The following is a 16,098-nucleotide window of genomic DNA, read 5'->3' as shown; positions in this document are numbered from 1 at the left end:
ATGTGGCTTTCTGATTGAGAAGTAGAAAAATTGCTGAGTAAAACATTCATACCTAATACTTTCTTTATATTGCCAATATATGTTCAGTCCTATACATTATGTATTCAAATTAGTGGAAGTTGTGTGATTTAAGTTTTGTGCACCTCATTGAAAAATCATCTCTCCATGATTATGTATTTATTAGATAAAATTATTCCCCACTTACATTGTAATTTCAGAATGGATGTAAGATTTAGTATCTCATTATTTGAACTGTACCTCATTTCATGAAATTTAAGATTTGCTTTGAAAGCTCTATTAAGCTTGCTTTGTTAAAATAGCAAAATGCTTAGAAAAAATATAGATTGGATTTCAGGCTTGTCAATGTAACCAGTAGTACCTCATCCTTCTCCAGATAACTTTCGTTTCTAGAGTGTAATGCTGGTACTATGTACAGTATTTTGTTTACAGTAGTATAAACATTTTCAGCCTGTGTCTTCATTGCTGAAATAACCCACCTCTTTCATATCAACTCTTACCTAGGAGCCGCACTGCAGACTCATTGATGTAGGTTTTTTTCTGCATGGCAGCCAAGGCCAAGCTGTGGTTTCATTGCATGATGCAACTTCACCTTTTCGGTTGTCTATGGGATTAATTATATTCTATTCGTGTACTGCCTGTGCATGCCAGTGTGCTCATCCTAATGGCTTATACACTGAATGCAGTCTAAGCATTAAGTGCATGAACCAGAATTAAAAACATGACCTTAGAAACTGAGTATACCTTGGATATAAGCATCTAGTGTGAATGGCTCATATGACTAAACTAGTAGAAACATGAAATGTCCAACATAATATAGTCAACTTGTTGACTATATCAACCACAGTAGGGTTGGAACATGAGGAACAAGGCAGAAGGTACTATGTATTTCCTGTTATAAGATACCAGCTAAGTTAATGTTAATAGGGTTCAAAGCACAGGTTAAGCTTCCCAATGATGACAAAACTTTAGTAGCAGTAGCACTATCAAATTGTGAATTACCTGTACTTACCAGAGTTGAAGCTTTGAGGTGAAACTTGAAGTTTTGTGTGTCCTATATTTGATCTGTGAAATAATTAAGAAAAAATAAATAAATAAACACTACAAAAAATATTGAATGATATGTGATACAAAATATTGCAACCCTATTTTAATCGTTTACAAACTGTTTGGATATCCTAAATAATACTTTGCTCATTATCTTGTTCGTAGATGTGCTGGTAGACATCTTTATCTTGGGAGGTGTGTGATTTAATGTTAATGATATTGGTTCTTGGAATAATGGAGTATCACTACTGGGAAACTGGTTTGGGCATCTCTTTTCAACTCAGTTTGTTAGTGCTATTGATTAGAAGATATAATTAGGTAAATCATATGTCCAGTGTGAATTCAGAGTTAAATGCTACTTTTTTCCTTCCAAAACTGATTGCTTATTCTCTAACAGACTGTGATATGTGAAGGGTACGCATTTTAACCATACACACATACACAGAACTTTGTATGCTATTAATATTCTTTTTAGCTTATTATAAGGGTATAAAAATTAAGTATAGAAATATACATGGAAAACCAAAAATACTTTAAATCTTTTAAGAACCTCCCTATAAAGAACCTTCATGTAAAGAAAAATGTATGAAAGAAATAACAGAAATCATATACATTATATAATAGCTATAATAGACTCCTTTCCCCATGCTATCTTGTGATTTCCCTATTGCTTTTGTCCTTGATTTTGGCCATATTCAAGATGCCACAATTGGTCTTCTCTGAGGTAAGACAGAACACCTTCTCAGAACTGTTCCAGAAATGGTCAGATATGGGTCTGTAGAATAACATGAAGTCCTTCCTTTCAATGTTGAAGAAGTCTGAATCAGTAGGGTTTTATTTATATCTCTGCCAGTAACTTATAGTATGATGACGCTTAGCCTCACATCCTGTTCACATGGTTTGAAGAAGAATAATTGCTTACCTTAGAGGGGGATTGAGAAGCTTCATAAATGTTTGTAAAGCACTTACCTGTTATATTTTCAGATAAGAAGTTCTATAAACTTTTTATTATATCACTATGTTTCCCTGTTTTGCTTTCCAAGTTGGATGTTAAGTGGTAATCTTCAGTACTCCCAGTTTTAGAAAAGAAGGACTAAGCTTATGTTTCACACAGTGAGCCCTCTGTGATAAGTGTTTAAATGACTGCTTGAAAATGATGTCATCCTATAATTCCAGTCTGTAACAGAGATGAAATGACTGGTGAAAAGTGTTCACATTATTAATCTGCTTCTTCAAAGTAGAGTTTGGCTTCCAGTTTTAATAGATCACTAAGATTTAGTATTTGTCCCTCTGATTCTAGGCTCTTTTTCCTGTTTGTAAAGGAGGAGGAGGAGGAGAATTAAGTCGCATGATTCTAAAATCACTTTGCAATTTATCTGTAGTGTATTTTATAAAGCTCATAAAAGTGAATAGATGCAAAGAGTTTCACTTTCTCAAATTACTATTCATTATATTTAAATACATAGGCAAGACAAATTTAACTTTTCTCTGAATGTTGAAAAGTATCTGCATTTTATAAGTGTGTAGTCCCAGAGAAAGCCAGTGCTATGACCAGGAGCAATAAAGTTACCTGTTTTAAATGCAGTACTAGAATATAATCTGATCCCACAGGTGGAGCAACTCTGAAGTATTGTCCCTAAGAATAAATATTTAGTTCAGTGCTATAAAATGGGTAAAGGGATGAAAGCGGAAAGCCAAGGGAAACAGTAAAGATGATTCTTACAGGTGTTTTTCTACTGTCAGCCTGAAGTTCCCAGGAGTAGATTCAACTATACCAAACCATACTGAGATGCCCAAGACAAACAAGAGTACCAGATGATGACCCTTTATAGTTGTGCGAGGAGGAAGAGGGGGTTGGATCAGGATAAACAGTCAGGGCGTCTCTCTGCCTAGGACAAGTGTAGCTCAGAATAAAGCCCAGAATATCCTTGGGATCTCACACACACACACACACACACACACACACACACACACACACACACCCCCCCCCCCACGCATTCATTCCAAGCCCTAGTTATTACCAGGTGAATGATACTACATCAGTCTATCTAGTATCATGATACTACATACATACATACAGAGAGAGAGAGAGAGAGATCTTTATCTAGATATCTATCTAGTAGTATTATTCACCTGGTAATAACTAGGGTTTGGAATGATTGAGTCCCACAGATGGTATGCTCCCCAGAACTGGGGAGATGTGGGGCACACTAAATGTGGTACAAGTATTTTGTTAAAATATCAAACATCAATGGATGCTGAGGAACTTTAATGTTAACAGTATCCACAGGGCAATGAGGTTTTCCTCCAGGAATAAGGGATGGGACCACGGTTATACAAGTTTGCTTGTCAATATCATATTCTGTAGTTTCACAAAGATTTCTTGGAGAAGTGCAGTTTGAAGGCATAAGGAGTCATGAAGTTTTTAGTGTGAGATGTAACTGCAAAGTCAACAACAAACAGCAATTCAGAAGATGTACCAATTAATGCAAGATGGACAGTCAATATTTCTATGGGTAGAAAAAGTCTTAGGTGCACACATCAAGAATGATGACAAAAATGCAGAATGACTAACACAGTACTAAAATAATGCATTTTTACCACTGATGTAAGCTATTTGCTCTAGGGGTGCACCTATAGATTTTTGGGGCTGATAGTGATAGCTGATATTTAAGGAGGCAAATTGGCTAATACCAATCTGATTTCCAATACAGCTGCCTCCAGCTGGTAAGTCCAGTGTGGTGGAAGGGGAGGAGGGAGGGAAGGGGTATGGGGGGGCAGATCAATGCCCTCTGTGGTGAGGGAGTGGGAGGGGGCATGGGCAGGGGCAGGCACTGCCCAGGTGTGGTGGGTGGGGGGCCAGAGTCACAGCTCACAGTGAGGCGGGGTTCCCCTGCCACTGCTTGCACCCTGGAAGGGCATGTGCCCCCTGGATTTGCACAGGGCAGGGCAGGATGGGCTGCAGCCAGGGCTATATGGGGCTCTTCTCAGTGGGGTTGGAGTGGGTGCCAGCAGTGCAGGGGGAATGCTGCATCCACCCCAAATTTCGCTGCTGTTCTGCTTCTAGCACTGCTGCCTCCAGTCGCCTGGCACAGCCCTGGGTCTTCCCAGCACGTAGGTGGAGGTGGGGCGTTGAGCTGCCGGCTATGCTCCTTGCTGCAGCTATGCACAGCACGGGCGTTTATCGGCCAAATTATTGGCCCCATCGGGCCAATATCCAATATAGCCAGTTTTCTTTATATCAGTACCGATCTGATTTTGGACCAATGTATTGGCGCATCTCTAATTTGCTCAGGTAAATTTTCTGTTGCATTAGAGAACTACTGTACTTCAGCCGTAGGTTTACTACCATTTAGTAAAAACTAGCTGTATTAAGCATATATCTCCATCAAAATGTTGTTTTCTATATAAATAATTGTACATTAATGAGGAACAATATTAGCATTGACAAACTTATTTTGGAGAAACCGATAGAAGTAAAAGGAAATAGTCATCAAGTTGAGTTGGAGATTTGTTCTATTTGTTTCTGTGAAATAGATTGGTACAACATGTTTTTGTAACAGGCAAGGAGGGTGTCATTATATGTTACAGTTTACATAGTCTAAGGAATATGTTTACATTCTAAGAAATGTTAGGTTGTATTAACAATAGCACATGCTTTGACCAATTTCACATTAAGGGTTAATGTCCTAACATGCACAGCTCTGACTTGTCACTGGAGGGCTGATGAATAGGGCTATACTAGAAACTTCCAAGTCTGTCCCATGGCTGCCTGGCTCTCTGTCTCTCCAGCATCTCCCCTCTCGCCCACCACCTTACTCCCCATTCACTCATGGTTGCCCAGGTTTATGTCAGTCCCAGGCAGTAGAGTTCTGGATGAGAGATTGCTCACATGTGGGGGATGGGGGGGACGAGTGGGGGCTGGGAGTGATGCATCCTGGGATGCTGAAGGACTGTAAATTGCTTGTATTTGTCCTGTGGAGCAGCCTGCTGTTATTGCAACACAAGATGTCTAACTCCAGCTGGAAATAATCCTCACCCAAAGAGGCATAATTTTAAGATGCTCAGATGACACTCAGATGACACTTAGCTCGTCTTCTCTTGCCTTAACCCGTGAACACTCCTGCCTTAAGATAATTTAACATGGGAAAGGTAACGTCTAACAACAGCCGAAAATATTAGGCTCAGTTTAGACTAAGTCTTCTTAATCAAATGATGGCAAAGGATTTTTTAAATTATGGAGGTCATGTGATTTTTTCAAAGAATGCTATTAAAGGAAAAGAGAGGCAGTTAGCTGTGTTAGCCTGAAGTCAGGTAGAAGGCAGGTCAGAGTAGCACCTTAGAAATGCAACTTTGAATAACATTTAACAAAGTAGTCTATCACCTATGAAAGTTTATGCCTTTCTGAACCAATTAGTCTTTATGGTGCCACCCTGCCTTGCCTTCTACCTATAAAAAGAAGGATGCTAAAATATCTAGGTATCATTATTAGCATGAGGGACTGTGGAGGCAGTAACCAAACGTAGTAATAGTCATCAGATACACCAAGGTGAAACATTCTAGATGTGTCCTCATACTTTTTGGCAGTAGAAGACATGCTGATGAAAACTGAAAGTATAATTGGATGCATGGTCTTTTCTGAGTGTCTTAAAGAGTAACAGTAATATAAACCGTAATAAGTAAGATATAAAAGGATTTTAAGTTCAGTTGCTTATAACTAGGGATTCTAGTTTTCTGTCACACAAAACATTAAAATCCCAAGGGGCCCTGGTGCTGGCTCCGCCCCTCACTGCTGATTGGCTGAGAGGGCTGCCCTTTGGACATCCCTACCCTTTGCCGCTGATTGGCTGAGAGGGCTACTGTTCTTGCGACCCTGTCCCTTGCTGCTGATTAGTGGGGGGGGGGGGGGGGCAGGGCCATACAACAGGCAGCCCTCTTCACCAATCAGTGATGGAGTGAGGAGGAGGTTGTCACCATCTTGACTGCTTCCCTGTGTGCCAGCTACTTCTCCCCCCGGCAGGCTGCTGCAGCAGCTATGAGAACTGCTGGCTGCCAGCATTTGGTTTTCAGTAAGTTTTTTAGTAAGGTGTTTTTTTCCAGCAATTCTTAAGATTCTCTATAAAAATGCAGCTTCTGTGTTTTTTCATGGCAAATGGATTTCTAGGATCCCTGCCATGTACCAACAGGCAAAGGAATGAAAGGAAGAAATTTTGAGAACATTTGAGGGAAAGGGAACCAGAATCCATAAAGGAACATAATCAAGGAGGAGAGGGACGGATAACTAAAATGAAAAGACAAACATGCCCGGTTCAGTAAATAGGTTATGAAATAGAGCAGATTCTGCTGTTAAGTCTGTGAATAGCAGTCAGTTCATTTGATATTAACCGAAATATCAAAATAATAACTAATGTGGATTAATATTCAGTGTTTGTCAGTCAGAATGAAAATGTATCGCTAATTGCAGTAATATGACATTAAAGAGCAATTTTACATGGCAGTTATCTTGCACACACAATTATATCAAAGAATGTGACCCTATGAGTTATCATGGTATCATTCTTCTAGAATGGTATTCATTGCTCAGATAATTTTATTAAAATAACCTGTAATTGCTATTATATCCAAACTACCTATCACTAAAAATTACCTGAAAATGTATTATGACAGCAAGAAGAAAACCCATAACAAGGTAAAACAGTATACTCCCTGCAGCTAGCAATGAAATTTAGCAATGAGATTTCAACCACATTTTTCAAATAGAAGCATCTTAAAAATTATCGAGATCCGGTGGTGTGCTTTGCAAAGATGAGTACATTCCCTACCTGCCTTGCAGTAAAAGAATAACTTGTGTTTTATTCTGGAAAGGTTATAAATATTGGCCTGGGTCTTCGTCTACATTGCTGAAAAGTCAGAATGTCAAAAACATGGACATGTTATCTGGTCTGCAGAAATCTACTTTTAATCTTTCATATGAAAACCCTTAATTTATGTGTGCATACAAACAATAGCTTGTAAGCCAAAGCTGATTGTTCATGCACTTTGGTGCAATTAAGAAATTGTTTTTCTCAAAAATGGTGATACTTACTTATTTATTTGTTTATTTGAGGAAGTTGTAATTTGCATATTTCCTTGAGTTTCCAAATTGCAAATGCTACGTAGTCCAGAATAAAGTGTGGATATGGTAAGAATTAAATACAGTTAAATTGATGGACTGAGAGGTGTCTTGGTTTGTTGTTTGCTTGCTTGCTTAGTTTATTGGAATGTTTGATAGATATTGGCTGGGATTTTACAGAGACACTATTATGAAGAAGTACTGAGATTTTTATGATGCTATGGAAAACTTGTATTAAGAAAGGATTGGGGCTGTCTTCTTCAAGCTGAGGACCAAGGTTCCAGCTAAGAAAAATGCAGCATATACTTGACTAACATGGCCAAATTCAGCCAAACACATGAATAAGGTTTACATTTGTATAAATTGACTTCATTTGACTTATTGCTGATTTATTCCATTTAGTAAACAATTCATTCCTAGCTGTGTTATTTATACCATCACTTCATTATTGAGTATAGCCAATTTGCAATGGCTTATATTAGGTTAATTTATACAGCTGAAATTCAGTTAAAACCTGACACAGTAATTATTGTACAAATCTGGAATGCTTCAACTCACATGAATGTAAAACCAATGTAAAACTTGCGCATGAAAGAAAACTCAGGAGAAAGGAGCAAGTAACTAGTTGGTTTGCCTTTAGTGAATGGCCACCCCAGGATAAGCTACATACACCAGTGATGGTTGTATCAGTGTAATTTTACTTATGTTTTTGCCTGAGGTAATTTTATGTTAGAACAAGTAAGTTTTAGTAATGTAAGGCTATACATAAACTGGGGTAAAAATAAAAGAGTTTATGTTAAGGGAAGATTATACTGGGATACATATATTAGCTGTCAAAAGATATTCTGAAGTGTATTTTACATTGATTAAATATTCTCTGAGATCAAATTCACATTGAAATTACATTGTTTTCATAGATTTCATAGACACTGGGGCTGGAAGGGACCTTGGAAGATCATCGAGTCTAGCCCCCTGCCCCAGGGGTAGGAAGTCAGCAGGGATCATAGGATCCCAGCAAGATAAACATCCAAATGTCTCTTGAAGGCATTCTGAGTAGGTGCTTGAACCACCTCCAGTGGCAGTCTATTACAAACCTTGGGTGCTTGGACAGTAAAGAAGTTCTTCCTTATGTCCAGCCTGAAACGGTCACAGAGGAGTTTGTGACTGTTCGACCTTGTCATCTCATCCCTGCAGGATAAGGAAGACTACAAAATACAACTTGACATAAATAAGACAAAATGTACCCACTGGTATAGCACATGAATAATATTCCCATTCAGAAGTCTGAAACAGACCCACTTAACATTTGGTTCTTTAAGGCTAAGTACAGACAGTCAAAAAGCCCAAGGCTGAATCGTTTCAGTCTTTGCAGGTTAGTCAAAGCTGTAGAGATCAAACTGAGAAACAACTGGACAGACATTCACTTTTGATTCAGGAAATGTAGCCACGTACCTGCAGTGGCTCAGACCAGAAGCTGGGGGACTCTAGAGCATGACTGTCTGGCATGTAGTCAGCATGGGCCGTGTGTTCACTTCTTCTTCCTGCTGCCCCCGAGGTCTCTGGGATTTGCAGTCCAGAATTACAGCAGCAAGACTCTTCAGGGTTGCTCATCACTTCCTCTTCCTGCTTCCAGGTGCCTCTGGGATTTGTAGTGCACAGTCACAGCCACCAGTAAGTTTTGGGCAGGGCTGGGCAGGGTGACTCTGTACTTGGGGAAGGGAAGTTTAACACCCCTCCCTGGCCCTAGACCCCAGCTAGGGTTTGCCGGGGGTGGGGGGTAGTCTCTTCACCTGCTCCCCAATCCCTCTCTGCTGGAGCAGACTGCCCAGCCCAGCCCAGGGCTGGAAAGTATGCTGGGATGCTGGGGCACTGTGATTCAACTTGAACCAGGAAGGGGTCTGGGACAGTTTGACCCAAATTGGTTAAGTCTGATACTACATTCAATCAGGTTTATATTAAACCAGTTTCAGCCATATTGAAATTGGTTTATATGCACTAAGCTTCTGTTCTGTTACAGATTTAAACCAGTTTCTGAGAGAGAGAAAACCAACAACATGTCTCTGTACCTGCAGAAGCAGCTATTCCTGTCATTAAACTATGGTTACAGGTTCATCACACCACCAGGTTCTTAATCAGTGACTTCTACCTCTTCAGTTATTTGGATTTTTATAGAACTTGGGCAACAGCATGCACTACTGAGGCTAAGTTACTAAATTAATGTAAATTATTTGAATAAATTACAATATATTTAGGCCTTAACATAGGTTTTTCATAATTGTACATTTCATAATTGTACATTCCATGGAACAAAATTATATGATTCTGACCCTGATTTCACAAACAAAATCTATTGAATTATGTTGCTGGACATACCTTCAGTGGTTTGGATTAGTTTCTTTAAAATGACAGTGTTTTGTTTTGTTTTTTTCTTGTTCTAGTTAGGGCAAGTAGGAGAAGAGCTTACACCTTTTTTGTTCATTGTTGAAGAACTGATGAGCTGCCTTTAGGAGTTGTAGTTCATAAGATGTTAGTTAGTCAAAAATGGTTAGAATTTAATAATACCTGGTAGATGTGCTTTGGTTGTGCTGAGGTAGCTGAAACCAAAAAAAGAAAGGATGAGAAGGAACAGTTTTGTGTGATCTTTATGGGGAGAAAAATGTAACCTTGATGTGCTAGGGAGCAGGAAAAAAATGAAAAGGACAGTAGCAAAGTTCAAGTGATAGGTAAGCAATATTTCAAAGGAAATATTCTGAAAAGACTAGAGGGAAGTGAGATGGGAAGCAAAACTGGGACATGGTCAGCTGTTGTGACAAAATTAGGTTGTGTGAAAAAAGAATCTGCAGCCTTTGGCAATAACTTATATGTGCTTTATTATTTTTATTACTCCTTCTCTCTCTGCCTCCTCTCTGTGCTGACTTTTCAGCATCAGTGGTAAAGTGAGAAGCAAGGATGAAGCAAATATAAGGAACTTGGTCTTTGTTCCAAAATGTTCATAGAATTTAATTAATTAAATAAATGTATAGATTAGTAAAGCTGGAAGGGATCTCAAGAGATTGTCTATTCCAATTTAGTGGGACAACAATTGGGAACATGGGGGCATACAGCTGGAAGGGTTTTCCTGTATCATCCTGAGTTAATTGGGTACTCAGACTCATTTGGTTAAATGATAGTTCCATAAACTGAATTATTTTTAGAAATTAAATTAATACTATAAGTATACAGGTACCTTGTAATACAGCCCGAAAGAAAGTACATTTAACTCAGGGCCACATTTGTCTGTCCGTTGAACTCATGTAATCTTGGAGTATCTTTGTCTGTCTGTTTGTTCGTTCAGTGCCTGGGATCTGTGACAATGGCTCCTTCATGCTGCGGTAGTACAAATAATGCTATTATCGGTTACAGTCTGGTCCTGAGTCTGTAGATTTAAAACAGCAAGAATGAATACTTAGAAGGATGAAAAATTCTGCTGCAGCTAGATTATATGTAATCTCAAAAGGGAAGACACAATCACACTCCTAACATATACAACCCCAAACTTTTAATCATAGAGTATTTTGTTGTTTTTCCTTGGATCTCGGTTTTTGGGGATACTACATAGTTCTCAGATCCTAACACATCTTTGATAGCAGTATGGTTACTACACCCTTTTCTCTATTTATTGTGTTGCAACTGGCTGGTCTTCCTCTCTGGGAGAAAACAAATCTTTTCTGTATGTCATTTGCAATGCTGCCTAAAGCCACTAGAAATGAGGCATTCTTGGTTATTGGACCATACCATGTCAACCAGCAGAGAAGTAATTAAAAGCCATTTGCCACTGGAGAAAGTAATAGGCCTATAGATGTCATGCTTTGAAGTGATGCCTTCTGAGCTGAGCCATTTACCTAAGTGTCTTGCATTTAGAACAGATCAATACATGTGTTGAAGTAAAACACTCTTAGGAATCCTAATAAGGACTCTTGCTTTATCTAGATAACATGATTAATACCTGAAAGACATTTGATTATTTTTTTAAGAATCTCTGCCATTTACTTTATCTATCTCCATAGGTGTCTGACACACTGCATTCTTATTGTCTCACCCTGATTTTTTTAAAGTTATGCTTGCTAGATGTCTATGTTTATAAATGCATAGTGTGTCCATGTACCTGTTATTGGAGATATTTTTATTATTTTCACAATTTTACTAGTTGGTCTCTCTCATCAAGAGATAAGAGTGGGTTATCCTAGGATAAGAGTAAGAGGAAGCACTCTACTTTAGATAAACATCTCCTTAAATGACATTCTGGCTCCTTACATAGTTTTACGTTAACATTATATCGCTAAAACAATATTTTTAAAAATAGGCAACCTGCTCAACTTCTTTTCCCTCAAAAACAAAAAATCTTATAAAGGGCTATAAAGAATACTGTTGGATCATACTTAGTCCAATTTAGTATGTTAAGGCATATTAACATTCTCCCCTTAAATAGTTGTGTAATTATAGAAAAACAGAGCTTGAAGGGCTAAAAGTAGATATGCCCTGGTTTAATTGTCTCTGACAAAAGCTGTCTACATTTTGTGCCTTGTCACGTGACTATGTGAATCCTTTTAGTTAAATAAACAATTTCTTGCTCAATTTATAATCAGTAATATTAATCATTGAAATGTAGGTAATCAGGTTGAATATTGGCTTGACCATGTTACTGCTGCTATTGAAGACAAACCTTTATTTCCAAGCTGAAGCTACCTTTTGGAAAGCCTTTTAAACACAGACAATTTATTACCCATAATTAGCACTCTGTAACCCAGGAGCACCACCTAAGTGGTCAAGGAACAAGCACAAAGTAAAAATCTCTTGACAAGGCTTTCCAAATTAGAACAAAATGAATACAAGAGGTAAAAATAAAGAACTTCACAAGCTTGTTATGCAAGTAAATTAAAAAAAGGTTAACTTTAGTTCTTCTTACTTATTGCAACTGTAGTCAAGTGATCTGTTGCAGTGGGTATTTGAGGTTTCTCAGTCCCCTTGTTATAATACCTCCACCAACTGACATAACATTTTGGGCAGTTTTCTTGCCTTGTTTGTTGTTAGGCTGTTTCTGAATAGACCTGTGCATAGGTTTGTAAATATATATCGACAGAGAATAAATAATTTAGTGTGACAAAAATCTTATTAGATTAAAAACAATTACAAGGATTTTAGGCAAAGCAAAAATACTCATCAAAGGGATAGTGCATGCCTGTTAAATCAAGTATTTATCTCCATTTCAAATTCTGCAGTCTGAATGCTGTGCTAATCTTTCATTATCATTATTACAATACAATTTAATCAGTTGCATCAATGTACAGGTAAATGCAAACACTAATTTGCTGCATAAGTCCTTAAGTTTCTCAAAACTAAGTATATGGCTTGCATGCATTTTTTGTACACTTGGTTTATTAAATTTAGCAGGAAGGGAGTGGGAGGGAAGACAGTTGGATCATTTTGATAAATTACTCACAAGTCCCTATGTTAAATCAAATAAAGTAGGTGCTATGTGTGTCTGCCTAGAAGAGGTAATGAGCCACCAGCTACTTCTGGTGTTACCGATTTCTTGAAATCATCTTCAGTTTAGCAAAACAATGATAGACCTATGGGGAGAAAATAAATATTGCAAATACAGTGACAACATTCATCCATATTTGATGTGGTTACGTTCTTGCTCTGGACATGATTTTCCATTTCAGCATATTTTTAGTTGTGTAAATTCCATTGATTTAAAAGGAGTTTCTTTTGGTTTACACCAGCAGAGGATCATGGAAAATGAAGTCATCCATCCTTGAATTCTGTTATGTTTAAAATGTTCTGCATGATTTGTATATATTTTCACTTACTATTTTTAAGGAGAGGTAATATAAATAATTCTAACAAAATGTGTTGCCTTCTGGAAGTGTGAATCTAGGCAAGCAAGGAGGGAAGCTCACTAGGAGCTAAATTGTTTTACTTAAGAATAAGAGAATGTAGCATTTGCCCTAGGGATTCATTTTCCATTTGGAATGAAGACAAATGTGCACAGTTCCCTTTCTGTAGGTAGACATTTTCAGTGCAACGTACATAGAATATTACATTTGAAATGTATCTCATAGCTTGTTGAGTTGTTTCATCAGTTTGAAAGGAATGAGGTGGGTCATTTGCCAAGATTCTTTAGGGTTTCTGAGCCCAGCTACCAGATGGGTTTCCCTAGTTGGAAGTCTTAATGAATTCTTCAAAACTTTTTCATTAAATATATCTTGCTCATAGATATAGGGAGGAAAACCCCTCTGGTAAAATTGTATTTTCTACAGTATTGGGAGTGAACTTGGTCATGTTAGGAGTGTTATGAGTAATTAAGTATCAATCTTTCATGGTCCAAACATGAAGCACAATAGATGGCAAAGACCCAGACCTAAGGAAGTTTAAATTGCTGGGGGGGAATCTCCCCTCCCTCACCACCCCCCATATCAAAAGCATTCTCTACAGTGACATGATTCTGGATTTCTGATGCAAAAGCACTACATTTGTATTCAGCATGAGTAATTTTGGGGCTAAGGAGTGATATTCCTCAAAATGAGGAACAGGCATGATGAATAGAAGTAAAGGTGGTATTTCTAGTAAGATAGTCCTCATAGTCCTGAATCAGGATTTTGTGATTCATGCTAAGCACTATACAAAGAAAAAAAGACGTGGTGTACATAAGCAGACTTGTAAAACCTTGTGGATGACTGGAAAGGACAGTGGTCCTGAGATACATGAATACAACTAGTTTGTCCTGTTCTACAGACCTGATGAACATTGAATGTCAAGAAAGACGGTAAAATTGGATTTTCTCGCAGTTTGCTCTTATTTAATTCCGTTCACTTCAGTGCATTTGCAGTTTATTTTTTAGAAATGTACCTGGGAGGGTGGGGATTTTCAGTCTTTATCTTGGTGCAGCATCATTTATTCGTTCCTGTTGTACTTTCTGTGACTTTTGTTGCTACAGTACACAATGACTCAAGTTTTGTAGCTTACCTTATTATATCAAAGTCCTTTGCTCATAAGAATTCTCTGCAAGAAGCTGGGCATATTCGTTCTCAGCCTACAACCACCTTTCTTTTAAAAAAAAAACCACAACAAATTAAAAACTAAATCTGTATGTGTAAATTGTGAGTTGCTTACTTTAATTCCATTAGTTTCTTGTGCCTGAAATCAGTTTTCCTTTGGTTATTATAGAGGTGGTACGTTTCATAATATTCAAGTTTGAGCATCGTGGTATTTTTTTTTCTTAATACACATTTTAAATACAGTTACTTACAGCACAGAAGCTCCTTAAAATGCTAGGCTATTATATGTCAGGGAGACTTTTGCTGTAAACATCCATGCATTTGTAACCAAGAGGGCATGCTGTACTTAATTTGTTTGACATGTATACAAGGAATGGAAAACCTGACTGCATGTGTAACGACCTGGTGGCCCAGGTAATTTCCTTTATGCCTTAACTTAGGTTACTGACATTCATAATGCATAGAACCTTGCTTGTCGAGCAGTTCAGCATCATATTTGCAGAGCTACAGCTATACTAACTGGTATTACATTCAGTGATTTATTTGCACTGGGGAAGTTGAGGAAATGTTTTCCTTTCTGTCCTAAAAGTGGAGTTTCCATGCTTCCGAATGATCTTAACTTTCTAGCTGTTCTTCCTCTTTCTGTAGATATGAGGATTAAATGATCATTTGCTATCCATTTTGGGACATGCTAATTATGCTTGGTTTGCCACTTCAGCTGCTTTCTGTGTCTTCCCCAATCTGTGCTAGGAATACCACAAATAAATCACTAATTATGGACAGAAAAAGTCTCCTCCTTGAACTGATAGTTGGTAGATATAAACTGAAGTACCAGTTTGTATAGAGTATGCTTTGGATCTGATCCACTCTTAAGTAAAGCATAAAATGATAAGCTAGAATTTGCAATGGCTGCTTTTAGAAGGGTAATTAATTAACCTGCATGCAGAAATTAACCCTTAGAGTACTGCTTCAAGTCCCACAATTCATTTAATTGTTGTTTAATTTTACCAGTGGGCTATGCTGCTTTTCTATTCAGTTCGTAGTACTGTATATAAAGTACATAGCTGGCCATCTAAAAAAAAATCTGACTTGTAAAAACAAGGAATCTTACCAAGACTAAGTCCCTCGGGTTGCTAATGGGTTTAGTATTCATAAGCAACTTTGTTTTTTAAGATTTTACATTATGCCATGAATTTAAAATGTTTAATATTTCACTGTAACTATGTGTCAGTTAGGTTTTATTCCTAAAGTATCATAGCTGTATATCCAATAGAAAGAAGTCAGTTCTTTAAGGGTTAATGTGAGGTTAAGGGATTCTAAGGTAATCTCCTGCTTGTCTTACTTAAAGGTCTCTGCATGTTTATTTTCAGACGTTTATTTGAGCAGGTGAAAATTAAGAATGAATGAAAAACTAACTAAATGATTGAAATGTTCTGTTGGAAATGCCTGCTTGTACTTCATAAGAGAACTGGAAAACAAAATGACATTTTCAAAATTCAGGCTTTTATCAAAAAAACAAAACAGAAAAAAATGCAACTCTGAGATCCCCCATTTACTCTGATTTCTTTTTTTTTTTCAAATAGCCCAATAGAATCCTGCCAGAATTTCTACAAAGATTTCACATTACAGATCGACATGGCTTTCAACGTGTTCTTCCTTCTCTACTTTGGCTTGCGCGTAAGTACTTCGGATTATGTAGGGGGTGTGCAAAGGATGAAGTGTGATAATTGTATTAGGATACTATTTGTTGACTTCCTAACTCTTCATAGTTTCATAGTAGCTAGGGTCAGGAGGGATGTGAACAGATCATCTAGCCTGACCCCTGCCACAGGCAGGAATGAATGCTAGGTTCCCAAGACCCCCGACAGGGGATCATCCAAC

At 37.8% G+C, this 16,098-nt stretch overlaps 1 protein-coding gene across 1 annotated transcript in view; it reads left to right on the top strand.

Annotated features, from left to right (window-relative positions):
• KCNMA1 (potassium calcium-activated channel subfamily M alpha 1) overlaps positions 1-16,098 on the top strand; it is a 527,746-nt gene that overhangs the window by 120,355 nt on the left and 391,293 nt on the right. The window contains 1 exon segment of the mRNA XM_025212980.1: positions 15,801-15,894. Within this exon segment, the coding sequence (XP_025068765.1) occupies positions 15,801-15,894 (94 nt within the window).

The sequence above is a fragment of the Alligator sinensis genome, unplaced genomic scaffold (assembly GCF_000455745.1).
Source record: "Alligator sinensis unplaced genomic scaffold, ASM45574v1 scaffold109_1, whole genome shotgun sequence".
Classification (NCBI taxonomy): domain Eukaryota; kingdom Metazoa; phylum Chordata; order Crocodylia; family Alligatoridae; genus Alligator; species Alligator sinensis.
This window is presented reverse-complemented; position numbering and strand designations above follow the sequence as displayed.